Source organism: Lepidochelys kempii, chromosome 18 (assembly GCF_965140265.1).
Source record: "Lepidochelys kempii isolate rLepKem1 chromosome 18, rLepKem1.hap2, whole genome shotgun sequence".
Lineage (NCBI taxonomy): Eukaryota > Metazoa > Chordata > Testudines > Cheloniidae > Lepidochelys > Lepidochelys kempii.
In genome coordinates, this window is record NC_133273.1 from 18,032,382 (window position 1) to 18,055,305 (window position 22,924).

A 22,924-nucleotide genomic window follows, 5' to 3' on the forward strand; every position below is an offset into this window, starting at 1 on the left:
CGCTGCGCAATGAAGAGACAGGTCTGTTTTCTTTTCTGTTTATAGTGAGTTTCTAACACTGTTGCGGTATGTGCAAACCCTACAGGTGATCTAAGAGAACATCAGAGCACACTTCTATGGAAACAGTTCTGTTGGTCTTCAGGGTTTGTGAATGCTTGTTTTTCAGTTAAACCTACATGTGGGGCCAGATTTGACCTAGATTATTAATTGGTGGTTTTCTGATGGTCAAGGATGCCCTGTCCATTAACTCAAAGGAGGGACCAGAAAGGTACATTACCACGGAAAAATCTCTTCTTAATACAGAGCAATCACATACTGGTAGTTATTAGCGGTACACTTTACTTTCTGTACAATAGCAAGTAAAATGAATCAGATCACCAGTCTACCATTAAAAGAATACACAAAGATAAACAGAATTAGCAACTAATGCAGCTTGAGGATGCATTTAATTTTCAGTTTCATCAAAATCCTTCAAAATTTTGGTTAACCAAGTCAGAAACAAAACAGATTATTTTGCGTCTTCCTCCATTATAACACTGTTCCGTTTACAGTGTGAGATGCATAGATCTGTGCTTTAACACCCTCCCACCAGGATGCTGGTGGACAAGCCCTCCATACAGCCTTGAGTGTGACCTGCCAATAGGAGAGTGTTGCGGACTCCAGCTTGTCTTGCAAAGGAAGTTGATCAGAATCCTCCCCTCTTCTCCAGGTGGCAGGTCTGACCCTGCTGGCAGTGGGGATTTACACGGCCAAGAACGCTACTGGGGTTGCAGGGCGATACATAGAAGCTCGACTGGGCAAGCCCTCCCTGGTGAGAGAGACCTCACGCATTACAGTGCTGGAGGCACTCAAGCATCCCATCAAGGTAAATACCTTCTTTCCTTTGGCTCGCTGTTAGCTGGGACGCAGCTTGTTCTAGTCCTGCTCTAGGGGTCTGGCAGTGTGATATCGAGAACTCCACACTTAGTGCTCATATTTTCATCATGTGTTTTTTAATGAATTTCTCCTTCTCAGGTTGGCAAGCGTCTTACCAGCAAGGCTCAAGATGCTCTTGAAGGAGTTGTTCTCAGCGTGAGTATAGGCTTTTGCTATCTCAAACCATCCAGGATCTTGGTGTCTAAATATCAAAGGTTCTCTCCTTGCTTTCATTTTAATTTTTGTTGCAGTTCAGTAATACTGGAAATGTAGCACTCTTGGGGCACCTGGAGTGTAAATAAGCTTCCATGTTCAGCATGAAACACATTAAACACCCTGCCAACCTTTGACCCCTCTGTACAGAGCAGTTGGAAGTCTTAGGTCAGCGTGACTTTTCTCCTTAGTCAGCATGTTAATCTGGCAATTCTGGCCAAATTCTACATGTCGTCTCTAATCTGTGAACTCTTACGGCTCTGACCGCCACAGTTAGGTCAGAGAACCAAGCAACATATGCCTTTGAACACCATCTGAAGGGCTATCAATCCACTCATCAGAACTGATTTTGCACATTTGTTTCTGAATTTCATTCCGTAATATCAAGTGAATTAAAGGGCGTTTTTTAGAGTGTTACCAAAAAGAAGTGTCTGTAGGAATATCTGCCTCTGTATTTCCGAGAATGTAAGAATATGTATAAGAAATGCATTCACTCCCACTTACATGGAAGGTTTATTACTATCAAAAGTTTTGCTTCTAACTTGGCTTGTTACATACCTTCCCCCTCTTGTCCCTTTTTGTAGGTAGTTCATGGAAAATAAGCTCCTAGAGCAGGGGTGACCAACCTGAGCCTGAGAAGGACCCAGAATTTACCAATGTACGTTGCCAAAGAGCCACAGTAATATGGCAGCAGCCCCCTATCAGCTCCTCCCCTCCCTCACGCTCCCAGTGCCTCCCACGCACTGGCAGCCCCGCCGATCAGCGCCTCCCGCTCCCTCCCGATCAGCTGATTCATAACGTGCAGGAGGCTCTGGAGTGCGGGGGCAGGGCCTGTGGCAGAGCCGGGGGTTGAGCAGTGAGCACCCCCCCAGCTTGTTGGAAAGTTGGCACCTGTAGCTCCAGCCCCGGAGTCGGTGCCTAGACAAGGAGCCGCATATTCACTTCTGAAGAGCCGCATGTGGATCCGGAGCCACAGGTTGGTTACCCCTTTCCTAGAGCATGAGTGGTAGGGTAGATTCTGAAATGTTCGTATCCATTTTCAGTCCCAAAAGTTGTTGTTAGCTCATTGTGGCTTCAATTTGAAGTAATTATAACTTGAAATACAATAAATCCTGAAGCAGAAGGAGGAACTACTCAAGTCCAAGCCAATAAGCTGGAGGAATTCAGGCTAAGAACTCATCAGACCCGAGACTGCAACCCTGCTGTTTGCAGACAGCACTGATAGCCATCTGCCTATACCAGTGTGTGAAGCATAGGCATCTCTGGGTATCGGATGTGTTGTCCGTTTCCCAAACGTAACTTTTCTCCTCTTGCAGCCCAAGCTGGAGGAGCGTGTGAGAGACATTGCCATAGCAACAAGAAATACAAGAACGAACAAAAGTTTGTACAGGAATATCCTTATGTACGGCCCGCCTGGAACTGGGAAGACTCTCTTTGCCAAGGTAAGACCCTGCCAAGATTTTGACAGCCCAGCTGTTGTGGGTTTTCAAGGAGTACCCTACAATGTTATAACTATATCTCTCTGGGCTGCAAGCAACTGCTGTAGCTTTGCTGAGCATGTGTGTGTGTAGAATGGGGTTCCGGGGTGCTGAGGGAGGAAGAAGGGGCATCCACCTTATAGCGTTTTGCTCTGTGCTCCGGGTTAGACAGTCCAGTGACTTGAATTCTAGATTTCAGCCTAGAGAGAGAAACTGTCCCATCTGGACTGGCTGATGGCATGAAACAGCCTCTGTGCGCCACTTGGCAGACATGACTTGTGAAATGCCAACGCCAGCCCTGGTATCTCATTTCCACCTCTAATCATATTTGACTCCTAAATGGGCTATCCTGTTGCTTATTAACTCATAGGGGGAGGGAGCAGGAGGGCTGGATAAGTAAGCATTGTTCTGTCTGCCCTATCAGTGTGCTGCTCTCTGATTTAGTCTGGATTTGACTCTGACAAACAGCACACTACTTTCAAGCAGCAGTTCTGAGGGGTGGAAAGACCTCGTTTAACTCAGATAATGGATTTCACTTTTGCTCTCGAAGCCCCAGAAAAAACTTTCTCCCAACCCTGATAGCTGTTGGCTTATGACCCAGTGCAGGAAGGTTTAGATACCTTCAAAACTTTTTTTAATGTGTTGTTCTAATTCAGGATATTCTTATCCATATAAACATCCCGTCCTTCCTGAATCCTGCTATGCTCTTGGGCTCAGTGATCTCTTGTGGCAGTGAATTCCACAGGTCAGTCGTGGTGTGGAAAAGTCATTCCTTTTCAGTCTTGAGTTTGCCACCTTTTTTCATTGACTATTCCTGTGTTCTTGCATTAAGAGCATCCGTGTTGTGAAAAGCATTGTATGGGTCATGGAGACTGAATTAGCCTCTTGTCTCTCGAGGCTAGCCCTCAGGTTTGGAGTTGACATATTGATGGAAAAGAGATGTTATGGCTTGAACTGTCTCCACCCTTGCTGAACGGGTGTTTGTAGAAATAAAGACAGGTTTCAGAGTAACAGCCGTGTTAGTCTGTATTCGCAAAAAGAAAAGGAGGACTTGTGGCACCTTAGAGACTAACCAATTTATTAGAGCATAAGCTTTCGTGAGCTACAGCTCACTTCTTCAGATGCATATCGTGGAAACTGCAGCAGGCTTTATATATACACAGAGAATATGAAACAATACCTATTCCCACCCCACTGTCCTGCTGGTAATAGCTTATCTAAAGTGATTTCCAGCACAAATCCAGGTTTTCTCACCCTCCACCCCCCCACACAAATTCACTCTCCTGCTGGTGATAGCCCATCCAAAGTGATAACTCTTTACACAATGTGCATGACAATTAAGCTGGGCTATTTCCTGCATAAATCCAGGTTCTCACATCCCCCCCCACCCCCATACACACACAAACTCACTCTCCTGCTGGTAATAGCTCATCCAAACTGACCACTCTTCAAGTTAAAATCCAAGTTAAACCAGAACATCGGGGGGGGGGGGTAGGAAAAAACAAGAGGAAACAGGCTACCTTGCATAATGACTTATCCACTCCAAGTCTCTATTTAAGCCTAAATTGGATACTATTAATTTAGGCTTAAATAGAGACTTGGAGTGGCTAAGTCATTATGCAAGGTAGCCTGTTTCCTCTTGTTTTTTCCTACCCCCCCCCCCCAGATGTTCTGGTTTAACTTGGATTTTAACTTGAAGAGTGGTCAGTTTGGATGAGCTATTACCAGCAGGAGAGTGAGTTTGTGTGTGTATGGGGGTGGGGGGGATGTGAGAACCTGGATTTATGCAGGAAATAGCCCAGCTTAATTGTCATGCACATTGTGTAAAGAGTTATCACTTTGGATGGGCTATCACCAGCAGGAGAGTGAATTTGTGTGGGGGGGTGGAGGGTGAGAAAACCTGGATTTGTGCTGGAAATCACTTTAGATAAGCTATTACCAGCAGGACAGTGGGGTGGGAATAGGTATTGTTTCATATTCTCTGTGTATATATAAAGCCTGCTGCAGTTTCCACGATATGCATCTGAAGAAGTGAGCTGTAGCTCACGAAAGCTTATGCTCTAATAAATTGGTTAGTCTCTAAGGTGCCACAAGTCCTCCTTTTCTTTTTGTAGAAATAAAAGCTTTCAAGGATTCCTGAGAGAACACCTTCCGCAAGCGTTAGTTGCAGGGAGAGACGGCATTATCGCATCTGGAGCTGTGCTTTCGTTAGCCTGTTACGCCACCAGATAGTCCGTTACTCCTGTTTGGATCGTCTGTCTCTCTTGAATAACGGTGGTGGCAGCACACAATATGTTGTATGGCACTGAATCTACACCCGGCTGCCAGCCAGAATTCACCAGCACCTGGGCGCAAAGACCCCGTGCACTTACTCATTCCGTGGTCTTTAGGCAGCGGTGTGGAGCACGGCTGACGTTCAGGTCTTACACAGGCGGGCTACAACTAAAATATGGGTGGGTAACTACCGAGTGGGGGAGCCACAGCACAGGAGTTGTAAACCTTCTTCAATAGCAAAATGAGACGCTGCCGGTACCATAGGAAACTCGCTACTGTTAGAATTATTCTCTTTATCTGAACATCGTTGGTGTAAAGTCTAATTATGGATCAGCTGACTTGACCTCTGAGAAGAACAAGTGTAGACCAGACATGACTCTAGTGTAAAGGGACATTATTTAACAATTTGGTGGGAGAAAAGCATCAGTTTCTTTTGATCTACTCTAAGGAAATATGTCCTGCTCTTGTAGGTCTCTTGTCATCCCAGGCTCCTGTGCTCCCATGAATGGGAGGTGGGGAGAGAAGTCTGCACCCCACCTTGAGGGTCACGTCCCCATTACGTCGTCCTGCATATTTTTTTCGAGCAAGTGTGTATGGCAATGTGTACTCTCAGGAAGCGCTTCTACTCGGGGAGACACCATCCCTGGGAATTCAGTGCCCCCTTGTGCTTTCCTGTACTTAAAAAACTGGTGGACAAATAAGGGAAGTCAGAGGACTCTGCAGGCTACTGAACTCTCAGGGCTGCTGCTTCCGTTGTAGAAACGTGCTCTCCAAACCAGGTCTGGTAGCAGTGTGGAATCATGTCTAGATTTTGTAATTTTTAAAATACTGAAATGTGCGTGTTTTTTCCCTGTTCAGATACAATTCTTAAGGTATTAAATGAGTCTTCTAGTTTCAGTGTCCTGTAATTTTGGTCACTTTATTCTCCCCAGCAAGAGTGGAAGGCACTAGTCAGTTAAGATGGCTGTCCTTGAAAAGTGCAAGGTAATTAGTCCTGGACACTGAAGTCCGCTCTCCACAGAACAGCCCAACCAGCAGCAGTGAACGTGTGCCCACACATGCATCCAACGAACTGGGTATTTACCCACGAAAGCTTATGCTCCAATACGTCTGTTAGTCTGTAAGGTGCCACAGGACTCTGTCGCTTTTACAGATCCAGACTAACACAGCTACCCCTCTGATATTTGACTGCCTCATTGATCTCCTTCAATCCTGGCTTCTAGGGGCCACTGGATTTCTGTTTCCCTAGCCCATTTGATCACTGGCCAGTTGTAGTGGCATGGATGGCTTTTGTGATGTGGCTACCGATCCACCAGGAAAGCGGCTGAAAACCACCAACTTGTCCTGCAGCATCAACATTCAGATAGGCTTTAACAGAAAACAAAGCAGCTACATGGACTCGGTCCTCAGTGAACAATAAAAGATGGCAGCGTGGAGCAACATGACAGGGTTTTCTGCTTCCTGCAGTGTAGGGCTCTATGGGTCAACAGTCTGTTAAGTAGCTGTGCTGGATGGCAGGCTGTGAACACCATGAATGTGGCTCTGAGCTCCCAGCACTGTCAGCCTGATTCTGAACACTTTTAACATTTAGTAGCAGGAGCTGGGTGATTTTAATGGACAAAGCAAAGCTTTTTTTCCCCTGCCTCCTGCCACCCAGCAGTTAATTGGTCCGGTTCAGCTGAGCATGTTTCACTGGAGATGGGAAGACGTTAATGGCATACGTAGCGGTGGCTGTCACGTCCCTGCACAAACTGGCTTGTTCACTTTGACCTTCAGACAAGTTCCCTTCAGCTGAGTCGGCAGAACTGGGCAGCAAGGACTGCGCTGGCAACTTAAGTTCTGTTCCCAATCCAGCCTTCTGGCCGTGGCAGGGCTCCACCAAGCTGCTCCTTGCCACCACCTCCTGATACGGGGCATGGGGAAGGAAGAGGCTCTCTACTGTTCTACTCCTTTCCTACGCTCACCTGAGCCCAGAGATGTGTGTGGAACAGACGGTCGCTCATGCTTACACCTCCTGCAAAATGTTTATTATGACAAAGTTCCTGTGTGTTGGGACAGATTGAACTCTCAACCAAGCCCTCTATGGCTCTCAGACACTGGCAGTTGCAGGCTAATTCCCCACTGGCATCCTTTAGTCAGGTAGAGGGGATGTTTAAAGTGGGAGTTAATGTCATTGTCTTTAAATCCTGAGTTGAGGACTTCAGTAACTCAGCCAGAGCTTAGGGGTCTATGTCAGGAGTGGGTGGGCGAGGTTCTGTGACCTGGAATGTGCAAGAGGTCAGACTTAGATGATCATGATGGTCCCTTCTGGCTTTAAAGTCTATTGATCCAAAGCTGGGGGGACGAAGTTAGGTTCTCCTTGTGCTATAATTCCACCCTGTGACGACACAGCGTCCTCAGCAACTCCAGTTGGCGTGAAGCCATGCTCCATAAGCACCATCTCTATGCCCTGTCCAGCCCGCCTGATGGATCAGCTGGTACTGTGCCCAAGCACAGCAGATTTGCTTACTTTCAGGCTTGCTGGAGACATTTCTGGCCCACTCCAAGGGCTTTTTTATGAAACTCTTCACTTGGCAGTCACCAGACTCATGACTTGAGTCAGGCTTTAAAAACAGCCTCCAAAATGGAAGGAAAAGTTCCATAATTTAGGCTGAATGCCAGAGAAGTTAAATAATCATCAACAAGCCAGGTTCTTAACTCCATCAGCAAATAGAGAAATGCAGAGCTTCGTCCCTTGTTGTTTGTATCACTCTAACTCCTAAAAGACCTAGTTGAGATTAGGGCTCCATTGTGTTGCACAGACAGGCAAGAAACTGTCCCTGCCCTGCAGAGTTTGCAGTCTAAACAAACAATGCAGCGAAAGGGATACAGAGTGTAATCAGAAGGTGGGAAACTGAGGCTCAGAAAGGTTAAATGAGTTGCCCAAGGGAGGGAATCTGGTGTCCTGTTTTTAAAAAACATGGATGTCAAATTGGAAAAGGTTCAGAAGAGCTACGAGAAGGATCTTAATTCTGGAAAATCGGCTTTACAACTAAGAAACAGAAGAAGCTCCATCTATGTAGTTTGTCCAAGAGAGATGACTTGATCAAGGTGTTTAAATACTTAAATGAGAAGAATGTTTTGTGGCTCTAATCTAGCAGACAAAGGCTTTACAGGATCCCCGATTTGGAAGCTGAAGCTAGATACGTTCAGGCTACAATTAAAGTGTAAATTTTTAACGGGCAGGGGTAATAACCATTGAAGCAGCTCACATCACTCAGTCTTTAAATCAAGATGAGATGTCTTTCTAAGATATGTGCTCCAGCCTAAGCAGCAGTTAGGGACTTGATGCAGGAATCACTGGGTTAAATTCTCTGGCTTGTGCTGTGTAGGAGGTCAGACTATAGGATTATAGTGGTCCCTTCTGTGTCTTAACATTTTTGAATCTGGATCTCCCGAGTCTGCCTGCAAGGTTATCCATTCTTTCTTCCTTTTCCCTTAAAATACTCTACTGTGCCCCTCTGTGACATGAGAGCATGGTTTAATACTACTTGTACTTCCATTTTTCATCAGCACCGTAATTTGCAAGCATTAATCCTCTCAACCAGGTGAGGGGGCAGAATGCCCAGGATTTTACAGATGGGCAAATGAGGTGGAGAGGCTCTGACATGTCCCAAGCCATAGCAGATGTCAGTAATTTAATACCCTCTTCCCACTTTCTTATTCTGTGCTCTTGAATAGTGAATGAGAACATTTTAATCACCACTCAAAAACCTCTTTTCTCTTCTCTTTTTGTTTTCCAGAAATTAGCCATGCATTCAGGCATGGATTATGCCATCATGACAGGTGGCGATGTCGCCCCCATGGGGCGGGAAGGAGTTACTGCCATGCACAAGGTCTTTGACTGGGCTAACACAAGTAGGAGAGGGTAAGTAGGAGTTCCTTTGGCATCTGAGCTTTGCATAGATCCTTTACCTTGCATGGGGGACCTAGTGGAATGGGAGCGCGTAATGACCAGGCATTTGTGAATCATAGGGGTATGTCTGTACTGCAATCACAAGGTGTGATTGCAACTTGAATGGACATACCCGAGCAAGCTTTAATCTAGCTAGCTTGGATCCTAGGCCAGTAAAGCTGAGGCAGCATGAGCTTCAGTGAGCACTGTACAAGCCTGCCCAGGACCGCAGGTAATTACTCATGGGGCTAGCCTGAGCTGAGGCTGCGCTGCTCGAGGACCTGAGCTGTTTAGATTAAAGCTAGCTCAGATAAGTCTACTTGAACTGCAGTCGCACCCTGTGATTGCCATATAGATGTACGCACAGATGCTTCTGGGTAGAAACTGTAATGGAACAGGTGTTGCATTACCCATCCCATATCATACCTTTTTAATGGTGACCTGCAATGGGGTGCACTCTTCGTCTGCTTAACGATGTATAAAAGGCTGAAAAAGTTCTCCCCTCCTGGCCCCGCACTTATGAAAAAGAATGTTCTGCTTGCTCTTTACCTGAGACTTCTCAGGGGTGTCGGCGCTTGCCTTCTCTGGTCCTGGCTGGATGCCTTCATAGAGGAATGGAGAATTGGAATGGGAACTCTCTCGGCTCCCAGTTGAAGAGGTGGGAATGGTGAATCCCGGAGAGCTTTTCTCCTAAGCGAGTCAGTGGTTGGAATTAAATAAATGGTAACAAAAATTGAGACATGACCAGGTTTTAAAGAGTCTGTCTAATAATGCCCTCCCCTTCCTGTTGCTCAGGTTTTAGGCTGTTGCGGTGTCATGCTCCTCCTGCTTGTCTGGTTAGTTCTCCAGTGAGCTTCCAGCAAAACCAGGGACTTCTATTCTTGATGTTTGTAACAATCCATTCAAACACATTGCAGTTCATCAAGAAGCAAAGCGCAAACGCTCCCTGCCTTTCCAAGACCCCTTTAAAACAAACGCTCTGGAGTGGTTCTTTCATTCAGACTAAATCCCCACTCTTGAGTCTTGAGAGAGCACCTAGCTAAGCTATTTGTGGTGATTGTGAATTGCTTCATGCGAGCTGCAGGAAGGCATGAAGCTGATATCACTCTTCTATGTGCACCCTTGTCCCCTCCCAGGCATATTAAAAATCTAATAAGAGGGCTGGGAGCCATCTCGTTTTGCTCCTGTGCTATTTTGCAGGATGTAAGCCTTGCATGGAGAGGGCTAATGGGTGATTTATGTGTCCTGTTATTGGTTCAGACAGACATTTTCTTGCAGTGTCCATATGGATAGTCTGCTGCGTTCATCACCAAATTGTTTTAATTTGCCCCTAAAAGTTGATATTTAAAGCTTTCAAAACAAACTTCCTTTGGAAGAGTTTACAGCCTCCATTTTGAGGAGCTGGAAGGCAGAAGGCCTACAGTTTTTAAGAAAACGGACTGGCATAGATAAGTTATTCCACTGCATACAATGTGCTGGAGGAACCCCAGGCTGCTTTCCATAGGTTTGGGTCATTTTCCTACTGTCAGTAGGCAGATACTGTTCTGAAAAGGGGCGGGGGGGGGGGCATCAGGTGAAGAAGAGAGATGAGGTTTCCACTTCTAACACAAACCCCCTGTCAGAACACCACATTTCACAGCACTAGTTGGTCTGGAATTTGAACTTGTGACACTTGATCTATCTCAAGGATGCACCCCAGAAATAGGAAACGGAAAGGCTACGGAGATGTATCCGTGCATGTTCTAGGAGCAGCGCTCACAAGCTTTTAAACAGCTTCCATCAGGTGCTATGCGTTGCCTTTCAGACTTGTAGTTTAGCTGTTGCCTCTGCTAAGCTGCCAGCATTTGGAGGCAAGGGCAGAGGCAACTCTGAAGAAACTGTTCTGTTGGGAAAGAGCAGTTGAGACTATTTCCTGGCAAGCTGGAGGTGAGGTGTTTTTCAAAAAGGCACTTGGATCACTTGACAGGAAGCAGTATCTGTTGTGTTAGATAAATGGGAACATAATACCTGGGCCTCCTCTTTACCCTGCCTCTCCTGCAGGGACCAGAAATCTTGGGTCACCAAAGCATTTATTTTTCTGAATTATTCATTGGCTTTACCTGGAGGAATGAATAAATAATAAAAAACATTATTTCCACCTGTGTGTTCAAAAATATTAATAGAGAGGGGTTCGGGAAAATACCATTAGTTAGTGGGGGAAAGTTTTATGCCATGGGTGTGACCCAAAAGTTACATCCGTAAAATAACAGCAGCCGTAGCCATGGAATATTTTGTATGGCATATATTCTCACCGGGGCTGCTTGTGTTCTTGGATTTCTGCCTAGTGCCCTGAGCTGTGTATTTACTTTGTATTACAGATGCTAAAAAGAGCACCTACCCTACTTAATTACTTGAACATAACTCAAGTGCAGCAGTACAATTTAGGATTAGCCAATCCCACTAAATCATGTGGCTCAGACCCCCCACCAGCTGTTCCCCACACCCTCCTGTTTTCAAGCATCTGGAGAAAAAAAGATAAGCTTTGCAACGTGCCATGAAAGTTCTCCAATTCAGGCTATTTCTGAGCAGTGGGGGACAAATTCCAAAGCTAGGGGACCCCGCCAACAGCCCCTTTCCATATATACTGGTGGAGCTTCAGATTAGACACCTCTGATGATCAGGTCTGGGGAGAGAGGAGCCCTAAGCCAGTTAGGGTGCTCTAGATCATTTGCCTTCTTCCCTTGCTGTATCTGTCTCTCTCTGTCTCTACTTGTTTTGTTTTTTTCCCTTCACAGCCTCTTGCTGTTTGTAGATGAAGCAGATGCGTTCCTACGGAAGAGGGCAACAGTAAGTGCTTTTCCATGCAGCCCCCATCTGTGTGTGGTGTGGGTCGGTCACTCAGCCGGCAGCTTTCTCGATTAACTTGACTAGTTAGCCTCGACAGGCAAAAATGATTAAAACTGGCAGGTGCCCTACTGCTTACATAATTAAGAGACGTGAAGAGGAGAAATTACCCTCTTGCAGCTGTGTGGGGCAAATGTCGCTCAATATTGACTTGAGAATTTGTTCCTTCCTCCAACAAGCAGTGGGGGGTGGGTAGCATGAGCCATGTGTTGGACAGTTTGCAGGTGGCTGGGTGATAGGAGAGAAAATGATGAATTAAAATGACAGGAGGCAGCGGAAACATGGTCCCACATTTCACTGCTGTGCCCCTGCGGGTGTGTTTTACCCTGGCAAGTGGCTGGCTTGGACTCTTGTCATATCTGAGTTGTTTTCCACAGCACTAACAAAGCTGCACCAAAAAAAGCCACAAACTCCTTTTTGCCGGTTTAAGAACAAATCCCCATGCTGTGCATTGAAGGGGAATCTCATCTTGCTCCTAGGCCCAGCACTCAGAATCCAAGTGATCTGTTTAAAGAGTTTTCATTTCCCGCCCTGGAGAAATCATATTAATACATGTTCAAGGGAATCCTTTTCTTATTGCAGCTTTTTATTCCCCTTCCTTTCAAGAACCTAAATAGAAAGTGAAAGCTTCCCTTGGACATATTTATTCAGCCAAAGGCAGCATGGTCCAGTGGATAGAGCAGTGTACCGGGAGCCAAGAGACCTGGGTTCTATTCCTGGCTTTGCCACTGGTCTGCTTGGTAACCTTGAGCAAGTCACTTCACCTCTCTGTGTTTTTCCTTTCCCACTCTGTCTTGAATAGGTAGGTTGTAAGCTCTTCAGGGCAGTCACTCTCACTGTATGTGTACAGTGCCTAGCTTAAGGGGCCCTGATCTCTTGCAGGGCCTTAAGCACTACCATAACAATGGAAAAATCACCATTAATATTTGCAAAGGTTGCAGCCCATCCTTGACCACCAGGTGAGTAAAAAGAAAAGGAGTACTTGTGGCACCTTAGAGACTAACCAATTTATTTGAGCATGAGCTTTCGTGAGCTACAGCTCACTTCATCGGATGCATACCGGTGAAACTGCAGCAGACTTTATATACACACAGAGAACATGAAATAATACCTCCTCCCACCCCACTGTCCTGCTGGTAATAGCTTATCTAAAGTGATCATCAAGTTGGGCCATTTCCAGCACAAATCCAGGTTTTCTCACCCTCCACCCCCCCCCACACACACACACACATACTCACTCTCCTGCTGGTAATAGCCCATCCAAAGTGACAACTCTCTACACAATGTGCATGATGATCAAGTTGGGCCATTTCCTGCACAAATCCAGGTTTTCTCCCCCCCCCCCCCCCCCCCACATACACACACAAACTCACTCTCCTGCTGGTAATAGCTCATCCAAAGTGACCACTCTCCCTACAATGTGCATGGTAATCAAGGTGGGCCATGTCCAGCACAAATCCAGGCTTTCTCACCCCCCTCCCCGGGGATGCGCGCTCTCTCTCTCCCTCCCTCTCCCTCTCCCTCCCGCAATAGCTCATCCAAACTGACCACTCAGGGCCTAATAGCATCAGCCACACTATCAGAGGCTCGTTCACCTGCACATCCACCAATGTGCCAGCAATGCCCCTCTGCCATTTACATTGGTCAAACTGGACAGTCTCTACGTAAAAGAATAAATGGACACAAATCAGATGTCAAGAATTATAACATTCATAAACCAGTCAGAGAACACTTCAATCTCTCTGGTCACGCAATCACAGACATGAAGGTCGCTATCTTAAAACAAAAAAACTTCAAATCCAGACTCCAGCGAGAAACTGCTGAATTGGAATTCATTTGCAAATTGGATACTATTAACTTAGGGTTAAATAGAGACTGGGAGTGGCTAAGTCATTATGCAAGGTAGCCTATTTCCCCTTGTTTTTTCCTACCCCCCCCCCAAACATTCTGGTTAAACTTGGATTTAAACTTGGAGAGTGGTCAGTTTGGATAAGCTATTGCTAGCAGGAGAGTGAGTTTGTGTGTGTGTGTGTGTCCCCGGGGCGGGGGGGAAAGGGGGGGGTGAGAGAGCCTGGATTTGTGCTGGACATGGCCCACCTTGATTACCATGCACATTGTAGGGAGAGTGGTCACTTTGGATGAGCTATTACCAGCAGGAGAGTGAGTTTGTGTGTGTGTTTTTTGGAGGGGGGTGAGGGGGTGAGAGAACCTGGATTTGTGCAGGAAATGGCCCAACTTGATTATCATGCACATTGTGTAGAGAGTTGTCACTTTGGATGGGCTATTACCAGCAGGAGAGTGAGTTTGTTTGTGAGAGGGTGGAGGGTGAGAAAACCTGGATTTGTGCTGGAAATGGCCCAACTTGATGATCACTTTAGATAAGCTATTACCAGCAGGACAGTGGGGTGGGAGGAGGTATTATTTCATGTTCTCTGTGTGTATATAAAGTCTGCTGCAGTTTCCACGGTATGCATCCGATGAAGTGAGCTGTAGCTCACGAAAGCTCATGCTCAAATAAATTGGTTAGTCTCTAAGGTGCCACAAGTACTCCTTTTCTTTTTGCGAATACAGACTAACACGGCTGTTACTCTGACACCAGGTGAGTGACCCTCCTCTGAAATTTTCTCTTTGCAGGAGAAAATCAGTGAAGACCTAAGAGCGACACTGAATGCATTTCTGCACAGGACAGGACAGCACAGCAACAAGTAAGAACCCAGTCTCTGTAGTGCAATAACTCATGTTCAGTAAAAGCAGGCAGAAGTCTCTAAAGCATTTTTTTGCCTGGTGACAGGGTATACAAGTTGAGATGGTCACTGGGAGTTAGACCTTTGATCTCCTCCATCAAGAGATACAAAAATCTGTGCTGAGAAAACTGAGTGACTTATTGCATCTTAAAAATAAAACAAAAATTCGGTCACCTGCTTCTCTTTCCTTGGAGCCAGAAAAGAAGCTCATAAGTGTAGTGCATGAGTGGAGACTCCTGTTTGTCAAACTTGGAGGCTTTCTGAGTGCCCCAGAAAGTGTTTGAAGGGAGTCTGTACAGACCTCGTTGTAATATACGGTACAAGAGACTGAGCCGTCCTTATCCATGCAGACACTACATATGGCTCTGTTTTAACACTTGAGGTGCATTGCGTAGCCTTCACCGAAATGGGTAAGGGCAGTATATGGCTCTGTAGATCGCCTTGAAGGAAGCATAAGCACAGACTTGCCCCTTCTTGGGCAGTTAGCATTTCTGCTAAACCAGTGCAATCTGGATTCATGGATGTCCGTGTCACTAAAGAAGGTGCTAGGCTTGCCATGGGGTTTAGTGGCATTCAGGTGTGTGCTTGAAACCCTTTAACAGGACTTCCTGGTGCCTGTTTGACCTGCAGCACTTTAACTGTTCTAGAACCCCCTCTGACCATGTGCCCGAGGGGTGAGCCATCTCTCGTGCCTAAAGCTGGCCGTGTTCTCGCTTCTGAGCAAGCTCTCTAGTGGATTCAGTATATTTGTACTCTCTACTGTAAATACACTTAGGAAACCCAGAGCTGTTCTCTTTGAGCCTGTCACATATGTCCACAAACACAGATTATTGTCTGGTGGTGGTGTCAAATACGTGTGCATGTGAATTAGCTTGGCTGTCCTTCATCTTGTGCCCAGTTTCTGTATAGTCAGCATTTCGTACCCAGAGAGCACTGCTTAGCCTAATGGGAATCATTTCCCTGTGATCATATTGGTCACAATAAAATGATTTTTTTCTCCCCTTAGTCATTCTTTACTTGGTTCTTTGCCAAGTCTGCTTGATGATTAAATTTATCCTTTTCTAAAGGAGCCAAGTCAAAAATAACCATCTCCTTTCTGAGTGCAGGGAGGTCAGATGCCCCAGTGATTTAAAACGTAATGAAGTACATAGATAACGAAGTGAACATTGTTATAACGCTGTGTGATTGGTTCAGGACACTGGCAGGAGTTTTTTCTCCCAGAGGCACTCATGGGACTCTTCTTAGCACTGATGGGAGCTATAGTCTGCCAAGTTTGTTTATGTACGTTGGTCACCATTAAACTTTTCAGTTGCCTTAAGAGGGTAGGAATGTGGCCCACTGCATAGACATGAAATCTGGGTTCTTTTCCTGGCTCTCTGTGGTTTTGGACAATTCCCGTGCTTCAGTTTCCCCAGCTGTAAAATGGGGATAATGGTCTTGTCCTCCTTTTCTGAAGCACTTTGAAAAGCTCTAGCAATGCAAAGAATTTAAACACAACTAGTAATAAGAATTAACCAGGGCTACCTCAGTATTTCCCAGAGGTATGACAGTAGAATGAACACTGTACATACTGAGTGGGCGTAATGTTTTAAAGTAAACCTGCAAAGATTTAAAGGGTGACAGCGGATAAAGTCTAACCGTCAGGTCACTTAACGGAACTGTCTTTTGCCCTATGCTCTGCCAAAGCAATTGAGATCAGCGAGGGAGCTCTTCCAGAAGAAGCCCCAGGATTCAGGATTAATAGAGTGGTGCAGCTCAAGATTTATTGTAGTTATTGCCTCTCTTTCCTCCCAAGGAGTGGAGCGCTTTGCAAACCTTTATGGTTCACAATTCCCAGGGTAAACTGAAGCCCGGCGTCAGAGTCACAATCACACTGCAATCCAGCAGCAGGCTGGGAATGGTTCATTCCAACCCCTTGCTCTAGCTCCCGTTTTGAGGTACATTGGGCAGAGCTCTGGAGAAGCTTCTTCCAGTGCTTGCTGGTCCCGTGCTCCAATCCCAATGACCAGCTCCGCATTTTGATGAGTACTTAATTCGCTCATGACTCCTGCAGTGAACCATTCTAGGAAAGCGAACGTCTCCTGTTGATTTTGTGCACTGCTTAATTTTCAGAGTTTCTCACTGCAGCTTTTTTAGATAAGTCCTTCCTGCCAGCAATATATGGGGATTTTGTTAGGTAACTCTGATAGCCTGTGTAAATACCCGAGTGTCAGTGGAACCCTGAGGAGTTCTGTTACTTAGCAGGAACTGCCTTCAATGAGTGCTAGGTTTTATGTAGCCGATCTTAGCTTCCCAAAAGGACGTATGGGGAAATCTCAATGTTGGGTACCTGTTACTAACATCTCCAAGCAACTTCCTGCACTCCCTTGTCTCCAGCTGTCTCTCATAATCTTCCCCCTCGCCACAGAAAGACCTTTGTCTAGGAAGGCCCAGCCGTGCTCCACCGTGGCTCAGCAGAATGCCGATGTGACTTTTGGGCCAGAGAAATTCTCTTTGCAAATGAATGCAAAGAACATGGCCCCTGGCGGGCCTGGATTTCAACAAGCGGCAAAAGGGTCAATATTTCAATAGCTGCTGTTAAAAGCCCATTTCAAATTATACTTCACCATTATGCCAGTAGCCTCAATTAATGCACTAAAGCAAAATTGGCAAGGGGGGAGAGCATCATCACAAAGCGAAAAAGCAGCCACTCTGTTTTCAAAATGCAAATTGGGAAGCCACCAGAAAGGGAGGGAGAGGGCCAGAGCGGGTAGGTAGCTGGAGCAGTGTCCAGTGTGTTGGAGCAAGAGGAGGGTCAGGTGAACCTGCCCATTCTTGGATGGCTGCTTCCCTTAGGTGTGCTTGCTGGTGTGCTGGAAAGACTGGGCTCTCACAGGATGCTCACACTGAAGGAAACACCATCTAGCGTTACCCAGCTTTAAATCAAAAGCAATTTCCCTGCCACTTGCAGTCTCCCTGCTGTTAAATGTTTTCATCTTTTAAGAGGAATTATTGTGCCTTCAAAATGCCCTAGAGACCCAAATCCTCCTGTCACAAAACAGGTACGGCCCCAGCAGTGCAAGCCTCCCTGGTGTGCCATTCCCAGTGTCACTCCCCTCATGCAAGGGGCTGCTACCAGTGCCAAGATGGCTCTGTTCAGTCCTTGGGGCTTCCACTGAAAGAGCCAGCAAGGGCTTTTTGTGAGGTGGATATGTGTACACTAGGAACTGGACTGAGGCTGCTCCCCATCTTGTTTCATTTAAGCCACCAGACTGCTGCTAGAGGGTAAGAGCTTTCAGCCAGCTCTCTGGGGTGAGTTTGAACCAGTGATCTAGAGGCGTGATGGAATCTGTCCCCTTGCCAGCACCTGGGCCTGTCTCTTGCTTCGGCTCGTACAGGAGATACTGGTGGTGGCCGGGGGGTGGGGGGTTCTCGCACTCCAGCCGGCTGCTTCTGCACTGATGTAACAAGCCTCTTTCCAGCCCACGTCCGTCACTGTGGTAGCAATGGCAATGCCAATTTCCACATTGCGAGTAGACCTTCGCTGGAGCATTAAATAGTGGGAGAAGATGAGCTTGTGCAACTTGAGGAAGAAAGATGACCGCACATGGGCTCTGGCCCATAGCAGTCATGAGTCATCTTGGATCTGCATCCATGGGTGTCTTTCTCGCTGATCTCGCCTCCTCCCCCTCCCCAGGTTCATGCTTGTTTTAGCAAGTAACCAGCCAGAGCAGTTTGACTGGGCCATCAACGACCGAATCGATGAAATGGTGAACTTTGACCTACCGCAGCTACAAGAGCGGGAGCGGCTGGTGAGGATGTATTTTGATAAGCACGTCTTGAAGCCTGCCACAGAGGGGAAACAGTAAGTATCCCATCCTCAGAGCAGTGGGGTCATTGAAGGTTTGGTCCTTGGGTCATAGAAAAGCTCTTCATTGATTATCATCACTGGAGACCAAAACCCTCATCCCAGCCAATTGTGCCTATTGGTCTGAAGGTGGATTCCTCTGGGCTTCAGCAGTGTTTGTGCTGCGTAATGACCATGAGACTTCCTTTGCCATCGTTCGAGAGCGTTCCCTGCTCTTCAACAGAATTGGGATAAGGGACGGGTAACATACCCTGGTGACTAGACCCTTGACAGTGATTGGGCTGCTAGTATGCAGACACCACTGGGGAAAATGCTGACCAGTATTGTCTCATTTCCTTGTACTCCACCGTCTGTCTGTAGCCATCTGTGGTGTCTTGTCTTAGACTTAGGTGTAAGGTCCTTGGGGCTGGGACCATCTTTTTGTTTTGTTTGTACAGCGCCTAGCTCAATGGGGTCCATGACAGGGACATATAAGTGCTATGGTAATAATGGATGCTCTGTCTTAGGGTTCCCTCTCTCACGGTGGGTTTGTTTTAAGGTAGTATCTCTTGCGTTTAGTGACAAGCTGTGCAATGCATGTTCAAATGAGGCCGAGAATATGCAACTTCAAGTTTTGGTGGTCTTGGGGCATATCCCAGTCTGTCGAGTTCTTCTCCTTATTTTCCTCCCAGAATAAGCATCTCTTGGTAGTGACTGCAATCGGGAGATAATTGGAGAAGGGGGAAATGGGGCAAAAGTGAAGGCAGAAGAAATATTTCCTGAGCCTTGACTTATTTTGAGTGCCCTCTGCTATCTTAAGAAGTTGATTCCAGTCCTCATTTGCTAGCTAAATATTTATACTTCATTAAACTGTGGGGTTTGTGTCTTTATCCACTACGGAGAGTTGCAGGGGGAATAGTGAGCTCCAGACTCCCGAATGTGAAATTACCCATATTGCAGTTTGCACGCCTGGCTCCTAGAATACTGAAGGGCTGAAAAATAATTTGCTTCCAGAACACTCCTCGTTCAGCGTCTGAGTCATAGTTGCACAATGTCTTATTCATAGCAGCTCATCTGAGAATCTCCCCACTTCGCCCTTCTTACCGCTGTCATGGGGGTGGGAATTAACATGCTACAGATTGGGGTAAACTGGGGCTTGGAGAAAGTCACTCCCACAGGGTGCCAGTGACAGAGCTGGGGGTAGAACCCAGGTCTCTTGATTCCCAGTCCTCTGCTCAGGCTTCTTCTAGGCTGTGCACTTTGTATTGAGCTGTCTTGTCCTTCTGGCCCCCAGCCCACAAACGGACTAGAGAGATTCAGCCTCGGCAAATCCCCCTTTTTTCTTATTGCTTATGAAACTCTGGAACATTTGGCTTAGACCTCATGAAGAGAAGTGGAAATTTTGCCAGCAAGAGGGGGACACTAATTAATGAGAGAAGAGCTGATGACCAGCTGTGACAATCACGAGTTCACTGGGGGGCCAGTTTGAGCCTTTGTTTCCTAATTTCCAAAATAGAGCTGCTGCTGGGAGATAAAATTGCTCAAGTATTGATTGTTGACCAGTGCAGCAGCCACCTCTCCATTGTTTTCAGCCAGTTCCTGGCACCTTTGCCGGGACTCCACTCCCTCGGTTCAGGATGCCCGTGGCCTAGTTAACATTCTCGGTAGGAGTCTAAATCAGGCCAGAAGTCTCAGGTTGCCTTTGGGAGCCCACCACAGATGGCTGTGGCTAGCATTAGTCCATGTGCTATTCCTGATCCCGTCTCCATGTGAATGTTTCTCCTTTTGGGACACCCAAGCCCCCCCCCCCTTCCTCCTCTCCCCCCCCCCCCCCCCCACGTGCATGCATTCAAGTGAATGGCTCCTGCACTGGCCTAACTCTGTTTCCAATGGCTTAAACGAACATGAGAGTACTCTTAAAATCCCACCCTCCATTTTTTTTCTCCTGATGTTACTGCATGGAAACTAATCCTTGTGCTTCTGACCTTTAGGCGACTAAAGCTGGCCCAGTTTGACTATGGGAAAAAGTGTTCTGAGATTGCCAAGTTGACAGAGGGCATGTCTGGCCGAGAGATCTCCCAGCTCGCCGTGGCGTGGCAGGTAAACTAGAAGTTGGTGACTGGCATTCTTGGGTGGTTTTTCTTTTTTAAGGAAGGGCTCAACCCAAGTCCGTGCTCGAGCGATCAGCTGATGGCAGCTTTACATTTGCGCTGGCGAAATCTCAAATCCTGCCTTTCATGTAGAACTTCACAAACTACACTCAGACTGCACGGCTGAAATGCAGCTGGCTCTGGGGTGGATAGCATCAGTCAGCCAGTACCCAGCACACTGCACAGCAGTACCAGAGGGGACACTTACAATAAGCCATTCCCATATCGATAGCCTGTCAGCTTTTGCATTTCCCTGTGACATTTTAATCCCTCTTGCTGTGCTCTGGGTGTCCTGCAATTGGTTTATCGATGCTTGGCTTGCAGAAAACTGGCTCAGTAAGGAGGGCTACCAGAGCATGGTGCTAAATGATCAGTGAGCTGAGAGGAGCACTGCCCAGTCTTGTTCACACTTGCAAAGACAAGGAACAAAAAGGGCATATCTCCAGACAACCCTCCATACAGAGCAGAGCCAGGGTCCAAAGATGCAGGTCTGGCCAGACACTGGCCTCAATGGAGATGGGTGAAGAGGTTTGTCAAGGATGACAAATGGCCCAAATATTGAGGGGCCAGATTCAGACCTGGTGGAAGCAGATGCAGAGACTTCACTGGAATTACACCCCTAATGCCAGGTCTGAATTTCACCCTGCGTCTTAAATGGCTATCTGCCAGACACACCGATCAGGAAACGGGTCCCCAAGACAGAGCAGGCAGAGTCTGAAAACTTATCAGCCTAATGTTTGATAGCTGTTCCCAAAGCAAAGCAAATACTGCGGTATCCTGGCAGCTTAGAGCCCAAATATGAGATCGTTGAGATGCTGTACAGAGGGCTGGTGGTTATCCAGGATCTCAGGTGTCATACAAGAAGCATATTGAACAGAGCGGACAAACAGATGCAGGGGGCGACAGCTTTGGTCTCTGCTAGTGGATTTCTAAGTCATTGTTAAAAATTTGAAAATGTCTAGTTCATAAGCAGTTATCAGGCAAGTGATGGTGGCTTGTTCTGGCATTCTTGCCTCGGGCTGTGAGGGTACAGGTGGTAGGGGCTGGGCGTTCTGGGTTTTTGACATGTGAAAAGTAGCTTTGCTGGCAGTTTTCTGTTTCTCACAAAGACAGAGAAGTGCTTTGTGGATCGTGGCACCTCCCTCAGACCCTAGTTGTGCTTCCTGGCATCCAACAGAGCACTCCTTCCTTGGTCCGCTCCGCTTGTGGGGTCTGGGGAGCCATCCAAAGTAACGACAGAAAGATGGCGCACTCTGAAGCGTCTCATATGATGTGGTTATGCTGTCCCATGCTCCAGGCTTACAGCTGAGGGTTATCTAGCATTTCTCTCTCCTTCAGTCAAGCAGAAAAGGTGGGAGCCTGGCATGGCATTCCATAGGAGTGCATAGGAGCGCTTGGTCTTGTGGTGAGGCACTGCGGATGCGTTTTTCATCAGTGATCCCTGTGGATGTGGGCTGGAAGCTCAGGTCTTGATCAGTGTTTCTGGGAGGGGAGGGTGTTTGAGACCCAAATACTAGTTCATGTGTTAGTGCGAGATTGTTTGGTTCTCCGGTGAGACCTCTTTGTATTATGGTGGCCTGTTCATTTAGTCTGGAACAAAACTCCTCATCCTGCCTTCTTCAGAGCACTTTTTAGCCTGGAACCAGAACTGGTCCTGAGAGACACTTAGACTACAGACCCACACAAAGCACATACGTCAGCCATGTTCCCTTCTCCCTCCATCGGAGCTACGACATGGATTGCATCTGTGGCTGATGAAAAGAACAACCCCACAGTGGTTTGGCTTCAGCTTGATTCCCTCTTCTTGCTTTGCATTCGTGAAAGGAGGCCTTGCAGAACTGCTTTTCTCATTAAAACTTAATTCTTCAGCAGCCACGGTGGCATATGCCAGGGTGATGGCATAGAGCCTGTTGCACATAAGCAGCTCCCCTGACCTTCTGTTGGATGTAAATTACAGTAGTCAGAGCAGAAAGTCTGTTGCTTTTTTTACAGCAGGTGCCTCCAAAGCAGAGCGCAAAACACACACCTGCTGACTTCTGCATAAATAAATGTTACTGCGCTGCTGGAATAGAGATTGGAACTGGGTATTTTCCTCTGTAGCACTGGTCTCGTACGGGCGATCTGTATTGCTGTGGCTGTTGCTGATGGTAAGAAGCCTGTGACACCTTGGGGTGGCTTTGATACGCTGAAGTATAGAAGATTGAACAGACTCCTCTTGCTAAATGCTGCACAGTAACTGAAGTCATGGTGGATTTCCACCTCAATGGAGTACTCGGGATTTCCAATGTTATGGCCGAGAGCAGAGGTCCCTTCCAACTCTGATATTCTATGATTTTCAGTTTGGCCCTCTAACAGTCAATATGCCATGTACAGATTTCAAGTTACTAAAGAAGAGTTATACAACTTCTCTGAAAGTTAATTCAAAAAAGAACTAGATCATTTCATGCAGGATAGGTCCATCAATGGCTATTAGTCACGATGGGCAGGGATGGCTTCCCTAGACTCTG

The 22,924-nt window shown here is 46.7% G+C and overlaps 1 protein-coding gene across 2 annotated transcripts in view; it reads left to right on the plus strand.

Moving 5' to 3' along the window:
- The window catches only part of LOC140899995 (ATPase family AAA domain-containing protein 3), a 70,735-nt gene that overhangs the window by 26,073 nt on the left and 21,738 nt on the right, over positions 1 to 22,924 (plus strand). For both annotated transcript variants that reach the window (XM_073316409.1, XM_073316410.1), the window contains exons 8-15: positions 710 to 865; positions 1,015 to 1,071; positions 2,445 to 2,570; positions 8,663 to 8,787; positions 11,589 to 11,640; positions 14,332 to 14,402; positions 18,118 to 18,285; positions 20,259 to 20,367. In XM_073316409.1, coding sequence (XP_073172510.1) covers positions 710 to 865; positions 1,015 to 1,071; positions 2,445 to 2,570; positions 8,663 to 8,787; positions 11,589 to 11,640; positions 14,332 to 14,402; positions 18,118 to 18,285; positions 20,259 to 20,367 — 864 coding nt within the window. The remainder of the gene's footprint in view (positions 1 to 709; positions 866 to 1,014; positions 1,072 to 2,444; positions 2,571 to 8,662; positions 8,788 to 11,588; positions 11,641 to 14,331; positions 14,403 to 18,117; positions 18,286 to 20,258; positions 20,368 to 22,924) is intronic.